Source organism: Orbicella faveolata, unplaced genomic scaffold, assembly GCF_042242905.1.
Source record: "Orbicella faveolata isolate gen_17 unplaced genomic scaffold, um_ofav_v1 contig_3, whole genome shotgun sequence".
In the NCBI taxonomy this organism is placed as follows: Eukaryota; Metazoa; Cnidaria; class Anthozoa; order Scleractinia; family Merulinidae; genus Orbicella; species Orbicella faveolata.
In genome coordinates, this window is record NW_028301558.1 from 12,777,594 (window position 1) to 12,792,684 (window position 15,091).

The 15,091-nt window shown below is 40.5% G+C and overlaps 1 protein-coding gene across 1 annotated transcript; it reads left to right on the forward strand.

Moving 5' to 3' along the window:
- Positions 1–120: 120 nt before the first annotated feature.
- Positions 121–14,582, forward strand: LOC110060191 (uncharacterized). Its single transcript, XM_020766947.2, has 7 exons — positions 121–607; positions 2,695–3,425; positions 4,561–4,763; positions 6,546–6,876; positions 7,713–8,461; positions 9,162–9,368; positions 9,775–14,582. The coding sequence occupies exons 1-7, from the start codon at positions 522–524 to the stop codon at positions 13,039–13,041; spliced, it is 5,574 nt and encodes a 1,857-aa protein (XP_020622606.2). The 5' UTR covers positions 121–521; the 3' UTR covers positions 13,042–14,582.
- Positions 14,583–15,091: the final 509 nt, after the last annotated feature.

The window sequence follows — 15,091 nt, forward strand, 5'->3', positions numbered from 1 at the left end:
CACTGATCTATTTTTGATTGTCAACGTAATTCTTAGCACTGATCTTCCAAATATTAATTTACCCCTTTAGGGAGAAACTACTTGTCGATCAATAATATTCTACAAAACTACCCTTGCCTCGCGCTTCAATTGTTCTGAGTATAGCAATTCCCGTGTGAAATCAAGCCAACAGCAGGAAAATGCGTTGTCGTCTGAATCTTGGAAGGAAAGATTAAAATAATTTCTTTCGATTCCGTCGGAAGTATGCTAATTTTACACCTTGGATCTGATTGACTGCCGCACGCTGCTTTTATTTCGATTTCGTGGCGATTTACATGTCACATTCCTTGGGATCCGTGAACGCCACTAACTCAAACAGGACAGAGTATAGTTGACATATTGGTTCCTATTGTGTCCACAGTATCGGGCCTTTATAACTGTTGTTTTGACAGTCATCTCAGCTGAGTTGAAATGCTTGCTGTTGTGTGACATAGCCTGAAAACGCACCACTGTACTTGAGGTGTCGATTGAAAATCAGGCAAATGGGATGTTGTGCGTCGAGAGGGAAGGCCGTGCGTGGTTCTTCAAACGATGATCTTGAAGAAGGACAGCAAAATCTGACAATAAGGTATGGTAAAACGCAAGTTCTAAAGTGACAGCTTTTAATACGTCTTCGTTTGAGTATCAATGTTTGGTCTCTTTAGCAAGGGTACTTTAATGTACTTTAGCAATAATGGCGTTATTTTCATTTCTCGAATTAGCCTGCACGATCGCAACTCCCGGGTGACTATTACAGTGATGTGAAATCACTTCACATGAATTTCGATCGAAAACATCATTAGTGGCAATCCATCGAAAACTGCAAGATAGCGGGATGTTCAGGGTTTTCTTCGTGATGACCGCATTCTGATGATCTGGAACGATGTAAATTAGGTCAATATAAGCTTACCAAACAGATCAGCTCAGAGCTGTAATATCAATCGCCAAGCCAGTTACTGAAAACGTCGTCAAACGAGAGTTCGTTGTGTTTGATTTTGCTATTTTTTTTATTTTAAGCTGTGTACAGTGTATAAGGAAAGCGAAATTTAAAGAATTAAGAAAGGCTAGTGATTTCAAACGTTCAAGCTCACAGAGTGATCTAATACAATATACGTATCAGTCATGTAAAGACAATTGGGGACATACGGATTGAATATTTATATTGCACTAAATAATTAAGAATCGTTTAAATGTGGTGATGATCATATTTTGATAACAAAAATTGCAATGCAGTGGACTAAAGATTTAAAATAAGCTAGAAATTTTGATAATGAAAAATTTGCAGTAATGACTGTGTCCCCGTGCAGAATGTATCCATACTCTCCTCGTAGAAGGTCGTTTCACTTGAACCCCTCCGTCGAAACTTAACTTTCTTTTAAATTTTTTTAATTTTTAGATCCCTCACCCCCTTTGTGTTGGTTGACAAAAACTGTGCATGTTTTGCCCGTTCCAGTCCACCAGTACTCTAACCGTAGACTAATTACATACATTATTATACATTGAATTCAATATCTCTTTTCTGATTGGTCGAAAGTGTACAGTGAATTTTCGAAATCACCACCTGTGACATCATCTCTGCAGATTATACAATAATCATGTCAAGGACACTCAAGGTCACAGGTAATCATGTCAAGTTCGCGCACTTTGGGTTGCTTGCCATCAGTGAAGAAGCAAAAACATGAGCGCCCGCCCAGTGTTTGGGTTCAATTCCTGTCGGGGACTCAGCATTTTTCTTTGTCCCACACTTGTGTCATGTTGATTAATTCACCTTCACAAAACAATTATTAGATGCAGTTCTTGTGGCATCCAGAATAATCAAGGTCTCGGTAAGGGCTATCAGCCTCAGCCTTCAGCTTCAGCTGATAACCCCTACCTCGACCTTGATTATTCTGGATATCACAAAAACCTCATCCAATAATCGTTTAGAAACAAGTGTTTTGTCGTCATATACATGTACATGATACTGGTGCAAGTTAAAACCTTACAACCAGTGCAGTAAACTGGGTGAACTCACACTGTAATGCTGTACATGGACAACTTGTTCTGGTATGACTTTCTGTGCCAGGATCCTGTGCAATAAGTGTGAACAGCAATGAATTCCTACCGGCATGAAAGCTGTCCCTGAGTGTCATATAGTTGAACTACTCCACTCTTGGGAAGGGGGATGAGGTACTGAACTAAGGTTTTTTTAACGGGAGGCTCCAACCCGAGGTCCAAACCTTCACTATTTGGTTTACCATATGCATACATGTACCCGTTTTTACACTTCAGCTCGACAAACCCTTATCTTTTATACACCTCCACTTGAAAAAAGGTGCACCTTTTGGACAGAGCCCTCCCACATAATTTATTAGTAATTACAGCAATTTTCCCCTCTCCAGGTTTCACTCAGCTCCTTACTGTCCCTATCCAGGGCAATATACATGTATTTTCAACAACCTTAAACCCCAGGTCCCCCCTGGTCTTAAACCCAGGTCATTCTGATGAGCCATCTAGTTCTTTCAGTTCTCAGGAGTGGAGCAGTCTCTCTGTATATTATCGAAGAACACATAAAGACTGCTTCACTGCTAAGAATTGGTTCACTGAAGAGCTACATGCAACCTCAAGAATTTTTAAGGTCACCAAAGATTAGTGGAATATTTATGATCTTTTTTTTTCTTTTCAACCTCTACTCAGTGACAAAGGAGCAAGCAACATATCTCTGCCAATAATAGCAGCAGATTCTCATGAAAAACAGGGGGCTCCCTCGGCCGAGGAAGTAGAAGCATCAAATGAAGATTTTCAACTTTCTTTGCCACAATATGAAACTCCTGAACACGAACTGCATCAGAAGGCTGTTCCTGGGTCCAGCAGTTCCCTGGATGAACTTTGTGGAAGGAAAAACAATAAACCAGACAGAGAAGAACGGTTCTCAAAGCTAAGTAAAAAGTTACTTGGTAAAAAGGACAAGGAGGACTCTGAACATGATGATCAAATTTCAAAATTAACTGAGAATGCTCCAAATGGGAAGGAGACCACAGTGAAGGAGAATGATGTTGATATTGAGATTTGTCCAATAGATCATGTGCCGGAGAATGATGAGCCAGACATTGACATTTATCCACTGGAAGAGGCACCTGCTACAGCTGATGCCATAAACAGTCATCTTCCTAATGGTGTAAATGGCAAAGAGATCTCTTCAGATCTAGAAGCTAAACATGGTAAACATGAGAAAGATGGTAACCAAGGAATCAATGTAGAAACTGTAACAGACAATTACTTCGGTGTTGGAGGGATGGAGTCATCAACAGAAAACCAGCTATCTGTAGACAATGAGCTCTATCAACAGGTCTTGTCTGGAAACATGGACATAGCAATTCCTAATACAGCCAAGATAGTGAGAATATTCACCAGTTCCACATTTACAGGTAACCAGCAGTTTAGGTTCAAGTCATAAAAAATGAAGATGATGAAAAGTTACCAACCTGTAAATTTCTGTTTTGAAGTCTCACACTTTAAAACACATTACGTACAGTGGACCTTTGAACCTCCTAATAAGTGATTTATTGAAAGTAATCTTGAAAAAACTTAAAATGATTTATTTAACAACATTGGTGACTAAGTTAAAGTTTGAAGACATCAATGATCATCACAGTTATATACACAACTTAAGCAGCTGTGAAACTAAAGCCTGAAAAAAATTAAGGCAGCTGTGAAACTAAAGCCTGAAAAAAATTAAGGCTTCAATGGGATTCAGACACATATTCAAAAAATATAATTATGATTTTCATATATTCATGTACATTCTTCACTATCTATGGGTATATTGCAAACTCACAATTTGACCAGCTCCCAGTTGGCTTGATAGCTCAAATCCTGTGCAAGCCTGAATTTCTTTCAGGCTTTAATTTCACAGCTGCTTAAGTTGTGTGTATAACTGCAGTGATCACTGATGTCTTCATATCTTTCTCTGCATTTCAAATATTTGACCTTTCATATATTCCCTTGAAACTTAAAATTTAACTTCAAATTTCATGTTTTCTCTTTTCAAACTTTCTATGATTTATTAATAAACTATATCCTCAGTTTCATATGATGTTGTTGGCAACAGACATGGGCCAGTAAAGCCATGCAACCATCTTCTCTTACAGAAGAGGGTGGTGAAGGGTATTTTTGTGATTCGTGATCGGCCCTTTTTTTTCCCGTGAAATGTGAAATGGCTAATTTTTTCCTCGTGAATCGTGATTTCCATAGTCGCCGTGAACCGTGATTTTCCAAAATGTTCTCTTTTATTTTCCGTGAAGCATGAAATGCCAATGTTGTATTTTTCATGAATTGTGAAAGGGCTGCTTTATTTTCCGTGAAATGTGATCTATACCCCACCCCCCCCTTTACCACCCTCACAGAATGGCATTCTTGGAAAAGTCAGATCAGCTGGTTATAATGAGGTGCTTATTCAAAAGAGTGTAATTAATCAAGAAGGGGAACATGTTCATTGAGAAAATTATGATATTTGGGATGTGCTCTTTTATATTTGTTTGTTGAATGTTTATTCACATACAGACACAAGAGTTGAGCGCAATGCACTGATGAGCAGAGTTTACCCAAAACTGAGAGACTTCTGTCGTGAACAAGGTTATGAATTCCAAGTGGTCGACATGCGTTGGGGTGTGCGGGATCCATGCACAGATGATCACATGATCAGTGAAATTTCTCTGAAAGAACTCCACACCTGCCAAGAGCTTTCCACTGGTCCTAACTTTGTGGTAAGTAGCTTGGGGAATAGACTTTCCTTTTGTGGGGGCCACCGCTCCTCAACTTGAGAGATGTAAAGTCCTACCTACCTACCTGGGATTTTGACTCTTTCACTATGTCATCCTGATTATTATGATGATGTGGTGTAGTTGTTAATAGGTGTTGAATTTTGTTTGGAAATAACAAGTCAAGACAATTATATACTAGTTTCATTAATCAAAAGAGTCAAAATCCCGAACATCCCTCCAGTACATGTGAGGTAAGAATTCAGTCTGGGGCAGATCAAGGGGGGTTCGGAAGGTTTGGTCAAACCCCCTAAATTTAAAAAAATAATGAGACATTATAGCATGCTGACTTGGTCTCAGAATGCCAGAAATCTCATTTTAGCTTGGGCCTCAATTTTAATAATTTTCCAGGAGAGGATGCCTCCAGACACCTCTCAAGGGAATCGCTTTCAGCAGTCTGTGTCGCAAACTCCATTCTCTAGAATTCTGTATCCACCCCAGTCAGTATATCACTAATGGGAATGGATTTTGTTAGGCTATGGTAACAACTGTTTTGTTAGGCAGTTACATAGGTAGTAGTTTCTAAAGAAATTATTGGGTTGCAGTGGTAAGCAAGTGTAACACTTAGCTATTTTATGCATTTTGCAGTTCAATGTAGCACTATAAATGGCAGGCCCATTTTGAGAAATTCTGTTATTGGCACACACTTGACAGGTCTGACAACTCCCTGTTGTACCTCTTTATAAACTGTTGTGATTGCAGGTGTCTTGGAGAAGTGTTCAAACTAATTAATTCACATAATTATTTGTACTGAAAATAAATAACACAGTTCACTCCGGGTTTTCTCCTACTCTTCTGTTCTATGTTTATTAAAATGCATTATTGGCGTTCATTACAAACATTATCATTTTGTCACTTTGTAACATACCTGTAATTAGAATTATTCTGAGCAGATTTAAATTACCAGTTTGGAAGTGTCGGCTGTAGACTCTTGACAGGAGTTGCTGGTGACCATGAAAATCTTAATTAGTGCCAGAAAAATCAACAATGGACTGCATGTTTTCTTACCTTTATACTTCAATGAAAGTTTGTAACCTTATTATTTGGCAGAATTACTGTACCTCGATTGTACATGTACATGTAAAGAAACAAATAATAAATGTCAAGACAAATCAGGAAAGTAGAAATTATTTACAAAACAAAGCCAGCTGATTACCCACTGGAAGACATTAAAATGACCAAACCTGATTACGTTTCATTAGACTAAAACAACACAATCCTGACCCAATCATAATCTATTCACTATTGTGCCAGAAAATGCTCTACATAATTTTCTCAAACTCATTAATAATTCATAAAGTTTAAACAAGGAAATCATGACCGTGACGGTGCTTGGATATCTGATCTTAATTAGCATAGATTTTTACGATTTTAATTCTCCGTTTTCTTCTTAGTTTTAATTTCGATTGAGAAGATATTTGAAACACTCAAGGCAGTCTTTGACCACATTTCCAAACACCTCGAAGTTCGTCAAAAATACTCCGCTACGCGTCGTATTTTCAGCTCTCTTCTCGGTGTTTGGAAATGTGGTCAAACACGGTCTTTCGTGTTTGATATATTACATCAATTTTGCTATACAAATGGTGGTGAAAATCCGGCAGAAGAACAAGCAAACTTTTTAGTATTTTGCAATCATGTATTTCATTATTATGTGGTAAATTTCTGCAAAACTGTCCGAGAGTTAAGATTCATGATTTATGGTCTATATCAAGGGGATTTATTTTGCAGACATTTCTGAGTCAGAAGTATGGCTATCGTCCTTTCCCTCACCGCATTCCTGCCACTGAGTTTGACTCCCTGTCTGCTGCAGTTGATGATGAAGAAGACAAACAGCTTTTGCAAGTTTGGTTCAAACTTGATGACAATGCCGTTCCACCAGAGTATGTTCTTCAACCAATCAGCACTCAGTTTAAAGACTACGTTGATCCTCCAAGCTCCGAAGCTAAGCAGCAAGCCGTAAAAGACTGGTGGAATGTATTCCTACAATTGCAGAGTGCGTTAAGGAAAGCGGCTGTGAAAGTACTGACCAAAGACGCTGCTCACAAGTACCTTAAGTCAGGTACAGTCCATATCCCTTCCTCTTCAGCTGTCCCAACCAGCCTGCCACGTCTTTCTTGGGCCTACATTCGGCGACAGCCAAAATGTTGGTACAGCTGTAATTTGTTTGTTTGTTTGTTGTACGCTCCGGATGCTCACGTTTCAAAACCTTGCTCTGTATCAGTGGCATGATAGTGTTAGCGGATTGATTAGATAGTCAACAAATTTCTTATTACTTAGCTCTTATTAACCGAGTCGGAGGTCTGTATGGGAGAATCTCCACCGAGGTCGTGAGTACAGACCGAACGCAGTGAGGTCTGTACACACGACCGAGGTCAAGATTCTCCCATACGACCGACTTAGCTCGATTAATAAGATGTTTATTATATGGCAAAGAATAAAACTTTAATTCGTTTAATGTAACTGGTTTGCTGACATTTTGCTTGCAAACGGAGATGAGCTTAACTTAAACCTGCCGAAATTTGCTCGTCCTCTTTACTTTTTTTTGTCATCAGTCTTTTTGGCACTTCCATAAATAATTGAGAAGAAAATAAAAGAAAACGGTGAACATTTTTGTATTTTAGTTTGCTACTTTTTCAACGCAAAATGAAACCGGTCTAGATGCCGGTCTAGATGGGAAAATCTAGACCGCGGTCAATATCGATTTCAGCCAATCAAATTCGTGAATTCGGTAGTTCCCAGTCCTTGTGAGACACAGCCATATAATGTAGATACTGCGGAAAGGTGATTTGACTGAAATACCAACAGCCTATTTCTCCACCCCCCGACCGCCAACCCCCCCTAAAAAAGGAATTAAAAATAAGAATAGTTGTGTATTTTTCTTGTTCCTACTCGCAGACTCAGAAGAAGAGATAAAACAGGGAATTCCACAAGGCAACTCTCCTAACTCACAAGCATTTTGGTTTCAACGCAACATCACAGATATGAAGGATAATGTGAAAAATAACAGTGCTGCCAAGTATGTGGACATCGAAGAGGTCCCAAAAAAACTGTGTGACAAAGGAGAAGCCAAAGGATTAGACAAGACGGCTAAGACACTTCTGAAATCACTAAAGGAAAAGCAAATTCCCAAAGGACTCGACAAAAGCAACATTGTTTCCTACAACATTAAGTGGGGAGAGAAAGGGGTTGATACTCACGCGAATGAAGAACATGCTCAATATATTGACAAACTGTGTCAAGATTTCTTTGCCAAGATGAAAGACAGCATCCAGAAGGCCATCAAGGAGAGGAAAAATCCCAAACTTGATGATGCATTGTTTGAAGACGTTGTGCAACATCTAGCGTGCTGCAGGGAGATTTGTTCTTCTTGTTGTCTTCCAAGAGCAGCACTGGATAGTATTAAGAGTTATGTCACTGGGCAAGGCAATAGTTCTCTGGTTATTCATGGTCAGCAAGGATCTGGTAAGACCTCGTTAGTGGCTATGGCAGCCAACAAAACTCAGTCGTGGGTTGGGTCTAAGGCGGCAGTTGTTGTACGTTTCCTTGGATCTACCCATAATTCATCTAAAGTTCACTCACTTCTGCAAAGTATCTGCCATCAGCTACGAATAGTGCTCAAAGTTGATTGTAAGAATGTCCCACAGGTTTGTTGGTATTGTTACTTGTAATACTACGTTGAGTAAGGTGCGACGAAAGTTTGGTGAGCAGGTTTTAACGTGAAAATAGTGTCGTTGTCGTGGGTAACTGGCTCCGTTTCCAACAGCAACTTGTCGGCCTTTGACGTCATTGGCAGCAAAGCGCGCGAAATGGTAGGCGACGCGCGGCGACGCACGTTTGTTGATATTGTTACCAATGGAAACAAGGTAAGTTTTCCGTGACAACACCGTAATTTTAAGGCTAAAACTTTGTCACCAAACTTCCGTCGTACCTATCTCAACTGATAATTGTAGTAAACCATTGTCGAAATTTCCCTCTGCCATTTCTTGGTCTCAAACTCAAATTTCATTTTCAATAAGCTTCGATGGCTCCCATTTGATTCAGTACCCACGAAGCCTTCATGAACAGACCTAAAAGTTAGAACAACAGTTTACTGGAAGTTTGTCTGCGTAAGAGAGTTTTAATAAGTCTTGCTTCAATATCTTCTGTATGATTCCAGGCATAGATGAGTTTCCTTTTTGGTTTCTTTCAAATCATAACTTTTCGGACCAACTGTTTCTACCTAAACTATTTTGGGTTTAAGGAGGTGGGTGCCAATCAGTAAACAACTATAGCGGCAATCCAGTTGGGCTTGATATACGTGTGACAGGGGTTATTAAAGTCTAATGAACTGAAAATCCCTCGTAGGACTATCAAAATCTGGTGAAAGAATTCCACAAACTTCTTCAAAAGGCCTCAGCCTCTCAACCATTGGTGTTATTTCTTGATTCACTTGACCAACTTCGCAGCTATAACATCAGGCGCGAGTTGTCATGGTTACCAGGAAAACTACCTGCACATGTGAAGATTATTCTCACTTGTTTGACTGGAGACCAAGCTTTTTCCTTCCTCAAGGTAGGTACTTTTTTGTAGAATGAGATTTGAATACTTGAGATGTCACAAGTGAAAGCAGTATACGATTTTCGGAGGTAAACTGGGTGAGAAATAGGTTTGAATGACAAGACCGATAAATACAATGGATTAAATATTGCCCTTGAAATTCACTTCCCGAGAAGCGTGTGCGTTATTTACATAACGCTGTTACGTGGCCCTAACGGGTAGATGACCCATCTACCATGGAAACAAGCTGGCAATGATAAATACCACTCCCTAAAAGTGTTACCCAAAAATAGTTCTAGTAAATGCTTCTTGGCCAACACTAGTTTAACACTTTTCTCACGTCCTTATTTCATTTCGAGTATTAATGTCTCCTAGAACACGAGAATTTCACTTGTTCTTAGTTCCACCATACTTATTTCAGGGCATTCTTTCCGACGAGAGCCAGTTCCTAGAGGTCCCAGAATTAACTGATGGCGAAGCAGTGGATATTCTTAAACTGCAGTTAAGTGTTAACCACAGGAAGCTGAATGAATCACAAGAAAATGTTGTTCTAAAGCACGTTTCAAACTGTCGTTCCCAGCTGTACTTTAAGCTTGCCCTTGAACAGGCTGTTCAGTGGAAGTCATATACAGTTTTGGAAGAAGGAAGTCTTGGTCCATCGGTTCGTCACATGATCATCTCCTTGTTTGAACGTTTAGAGATCAAATACGGAAAAGACTTGTTGCACCACACTCTGGCTTACATCACAGCAGCTAGGGCTGGCATAAGTGCAGCAGAACTAGAGGATGTTTTGTCCTGCGATGACGTTGTTTTGGAAAGCGTCTTTTCCAACTGGACGCCACCTGTCCGGCGTGTACCTCCATCTCTTTGGGCCCGAATTAAAGCTGATATTGTCCCCTTTCTTGCAGTGCATGTTGAAAATGGAGTTCTTTTGATCACATGGGCTCATCAACAGTTTCACAACGTTGCCATGGAGAGGTACATGTTCTCAGATGAGAAAGAACTTCGCCGCTGTCACTCGGAGTTGGCAGACTATTTCATCGGTCGTTGGACTCAGGGTGCAAAGAAAGGTGATGGAAAGGGTGTCGTGAAGGACCGCCATGTGTCTCCACAGCCACTTCAGTTCAGCAACAATGTGTTTAACTACAGAAAGTTGAAGGAACTGCCTTTTCATTTGTTGAAGTCAGATGATTTTGATAGGCTCAAGCAGAGCGCCCTCTGCAACTATGAATTTCTTTTAGTTAAGCTGAAAGCGACGTCCGTTCATGATGTTATTGATGATTTCATCGAGGCTTTGGGGGTCAAACCGGACGAGCCAGATCTAAAGCTTGTTTACGAGACTTTGCAGCTTTCGATGGAAGCCTTAAACGTGTCTGCTGATCAGTTGTCGTCGCAGCTCATTGCACGTCTTGCATCATCTCGATCACCTTCTCCCTTCATTGCACGTTTGCTACGTCAGGCTCATCACCCTTCCAGTCCAGCGTTAATACCCAACACCCGTTGTCTTGTACAACCAGGAGGAAGACTTGTGCACTCACTTCCAGGTCTTCATGGGTCTCTCGTCCTCAGTCAGGATGGCTCCAAAGCTTTGAATGGATCAGATGACCAGCTGATTACCCTCTGGAATGTCAAGAGTGGACTGATTGAGAAAACGCTAGATACGTCGAGTTCAATTGGCTGTCTCGACTTCTGTCTTGATGAACAGTTTGCGATTGCTTCGTGTCAGGGTTCTGTTCAGTTTTGGGACCTTTGCAAAGCACAAATGGTCTGGGAAATTCCCAGTACAGAAACACCCGCTCCAATCGCAGTAGCAGGAATTCGTGACACTCTAGTAGCCATTTTAGACAATGTCATCAAGTTTGTGAACCTGACCGATGGAACCCTCACAAGAGATTTTGTGGATAGGAAATTCCTCCATGACAGAATTGCTGGGCAAGGAGATAGTGTTGCCCTCGCTAGTTCAACCGCAAGCTACACCAGGATTTATGACCTCAAAACAAAAGACATTCGTCTGTCCATTCAGACTTGTGGAGAAGATTCGGGTGATTTTGTTAGCAAGGTGATTCTCACTCCATTTAATGGAGGCCAACTCATCGTCTCTTCCGAGAAATCTTGTGGTGTAAGAGTGTTTGAGTTGAACTCAGGAAAGTGTCTTCACGTCCTAGGACCAGATATTCTGTACCCTTCTGTGACCAAGAATGGGCGCCACATGTTGTGTACCAACAGCTTCAACGACATTGCAATCTGGAACTTGGAAACAGCTGTCAAGGAGAAGCAGATGTTGAAACATCCACCAACCACTGCCATTGTAAGAGTTTCTTGCGTCGATTTGAAGATGGTTGTGACAGTGTCAGATGACCTAATGGCACGAGTTTGGGACTTAGTGCCCCAGGGAGGTTCTGAAGTCAGCTTTGAGGACAACAAGGACAAAAATAGCATCCAGCAGCTTGTGCTGATCAAGAGCAGTGTTCAAAAGCAGGTCATCACCAAATCGAAGACTCCTGGTCCTATCTGCGTGTGGAACTTGAGTTCTTGTCAAATCATTCGAACCTTAGACAACACCAATGCGGATGAAGTTCTAGTTGTCGATGACACTCGGGCTGTCATTCGTTCTGGAACAAAGCTGGCGATAATTGACCTTCAAGAAGGAAAACTTATTAAGCACATGCGATCTGACTTCCCAGCCAAGACAGATAAAGTTCATCGCCATGCAAGCTCACTCTACAAGCGTCGTGACCTAGCCCTGCGATTGGCTGAGAGTCCAAGAGGGGCAGCTGCAACGGCAAGTTTGAAATTCAGTGACTGTGCTTTGGTTGGCACAACACATGTCCTCATCCTCTCTAAAGATCGCTCGTATCTCAAATTGGCATCTCTTGAAACAGGAGAGCTTGTAATGAAGCTCAAAAGCGGTCTTAACTCTATCATTGAGACAGTTATGGTCAGTGGCAATGGTTTGGTTGCAGTGAGTTCATGTGAAAATGCACCGCTCATTGTCTGGGACTTGAGGGAGAAAGCCAAGCGATACACGCTAGAAATCAGCGGTCACTACCCACGTTTGACAACTGCTGATATAAGCTTCAATGGTCACTACCTTGTCGATGTCATGAAGTTGGATAAGACGCACAAGTCTGTGGTCACGTGGGATCTGGAGACGGGGAAAGTCAAGCACATCATTGGTCAAGGAATGAACGTATGGAAGGTGGTGTCGTCGTCAATTAGTATGCGTATGGTTGTTGCGGGACGAATTGGCACCTGCGAGACCTTGCGAGTGTTCGACTTGGTCACAGGTGAATTTTACCACCAACTGAATGGACACACAGAACCCGTTAAAGGTTTGTGTCTCTCCAAAGATGGAAAACGAGTCTTGACCTACGTCCCCTTTGCTATTCGCGATCGCACAGTTCGCATATGGGACTTACTGTCCGGTACCCTTCTTGCTTCCTTCACCCCAGATCTTCCCGTTTCCAGCTGCATCCTAACAGATGATGGCGACCAGGTTGTCATGGTAATTAACAGGTCGCGACCAATCGTATCTCTAGCCTTGTCGCACGAGGTTGGATCACGTGAGCTGTCGGTCGATGTTTCTAATCCTTACTTCAGTCATCCGACCCTGCACGGAGCCGTGTTTGATATGAGCGAGGAGCTTAAATGGGATGATGAGGATGGTGAAGGTGAAATTGATGTGTGACATTTTTTGTCACTACAACAGTTTCTTGGACATTTACACTGTACAACAGAGGAAGCTGACTTAGAAACGCCTACGTCCCAGTAAAGGCGTTTGAGGCATTTATGCGCCAAACCTTTCCCTCTAGGAGTCGAACCTTGTCTCCATAAATGTTGCCGAACGTTAACCCTGGGATTAAACACTTACGATACTGAACCGAATTTGCAACGTAAGTTTTGCAGATGTGAGTGAAAGGGTCAACAAATTGGGAAGGCGAGTCGGAAGGGTGCTACCTCAACTCGTCTGTGCGAAGTTATGGAGAAACAAATACCTATCCATGTGGCTCAACTGAGCTCATGCATGTTAAGTTTGCAACTTTATAAAATGTTTTATAAGGAGACATTTTTGTGGGACAGTGATTGTTATATTTGATTTTAGTTTTCAAACAGCCAACCGAATTAACTGTAGTATTTAGAAAGAAGTAAAAACAAGTAGTTAGGTCAAAACATTTTTATTTATGATAAAGCTTGATACGACTTTTCCGTGTGCACAATGCGAGGGATTTTTAAATTGTTTTGAAGTCCTAAGTTTCTGCACATCGAGGTCAGCGACTTTTCTTTTAGATTTTTGGGGTTTTTCTATGACTCGCAAATGATCTGTCACGATCATGAAACTAATCGATTGGTTGACTGTTGTCTCATGTTTTACACGAAATACGATTTTTAAAGCCTTTTTTGAGACGAGAATGGACGTCTATGGATCAGAGTCTCGTCGTCATTTGTTTCGGCTATAAAGAACTGGACAGTGACGAAATCAATATGAAGGCCTTCAAAGGAAGAATACTTAATTTACTTGTAGCTGTGCTTAGCAAAACGCAAGGGAATCTTTTCCTTTCACGAATGACAACTTTGCTTATTTTTGGCATCGGCCTCTAACAACTCATCGCGAACCCAGAGCTATTGCAATGGAGAATTTCTATTGAAAGTTGTCGTGAAATGGACTAAAATGCTAGGAATAACGATGAGATAATTATATTTAATCTAAATTATTGTCGAATGAAAAGTTATTGACTATTATTGATGTTTAAGGATACGATGGTTTCTTGTGTGTAAAAGATGTAAGTTATTTTTACATTTTTTATATTGAGAAATTTTTCTATAATATATTATGCTTGTGTGCACACATTTTTCTCTGATAAAGTTTTGAAATAGAAAGAAAAATAGTTGAAGGCGTAAATATCTGGAGCTTTAACACCGTTAAGCATTGGTCAAACTCTCTCAACATTTTGATAAAGCATTTTTCAATATATTTGGCACACTGTGCTCGTGGTGGCCAAACGTTTTGAATCGGCGGGAATGGATGAATCAAGCTTTCGTCCCGGCAACATTTCACCTCACGATCGAACATGGCCTTACAAGTTGATGAAATGGTCGAAACATTTTCACCCTAAAACGGTGAATGATGATGGATCGGAATGTTAGGGCTACTTGACCATGGCTTAGTGAATGCTAATTATTTATCTGTTTGAATGTAAATGTGTAAAAAATAAATCGCTTTGTAGAATATTTTACCGTGAAGTTTTTAAGACGGGAAGGTTTTTGTGTTAGATTTCTAACGAGTCTCTTTTAAAAGTACCTTTTTTAACTTGATTAGTATTAGTATTTATATTCGGTATTTTATATTTTTCTAGGCAGCATTAAATAGACTTTCAAGAGGTGCTATGAAGTTTTATCCCATGTTGTTAATTTTAATTTGTTGAATAGGTAACGTTAATTTTACCGAGAACAAGGGTCTACAACCGTAGACAAATACAGTTGGAGCGCTAGCCTTTCGAAAACTTGACTTTTCAGGCTCGGTGAATGTCGTATATTATCGTTTTTAGGCTCCTCCTCCCAAAATTGAGTTAGAATGTTTTGGTGCAAAGTGTTCGAGAGTTCAATATTGAGGCGGAGAGGAGGAAGAAAAGAAAGAATTTTGGTAAGCTTTGAAGAGTATTGTTCATGAAACAGCATGTTGACGTCTCCTAAGGTCTAGTTTAATCAGGAGGGAAAGCTTAATCGAATGTCGGATTCTC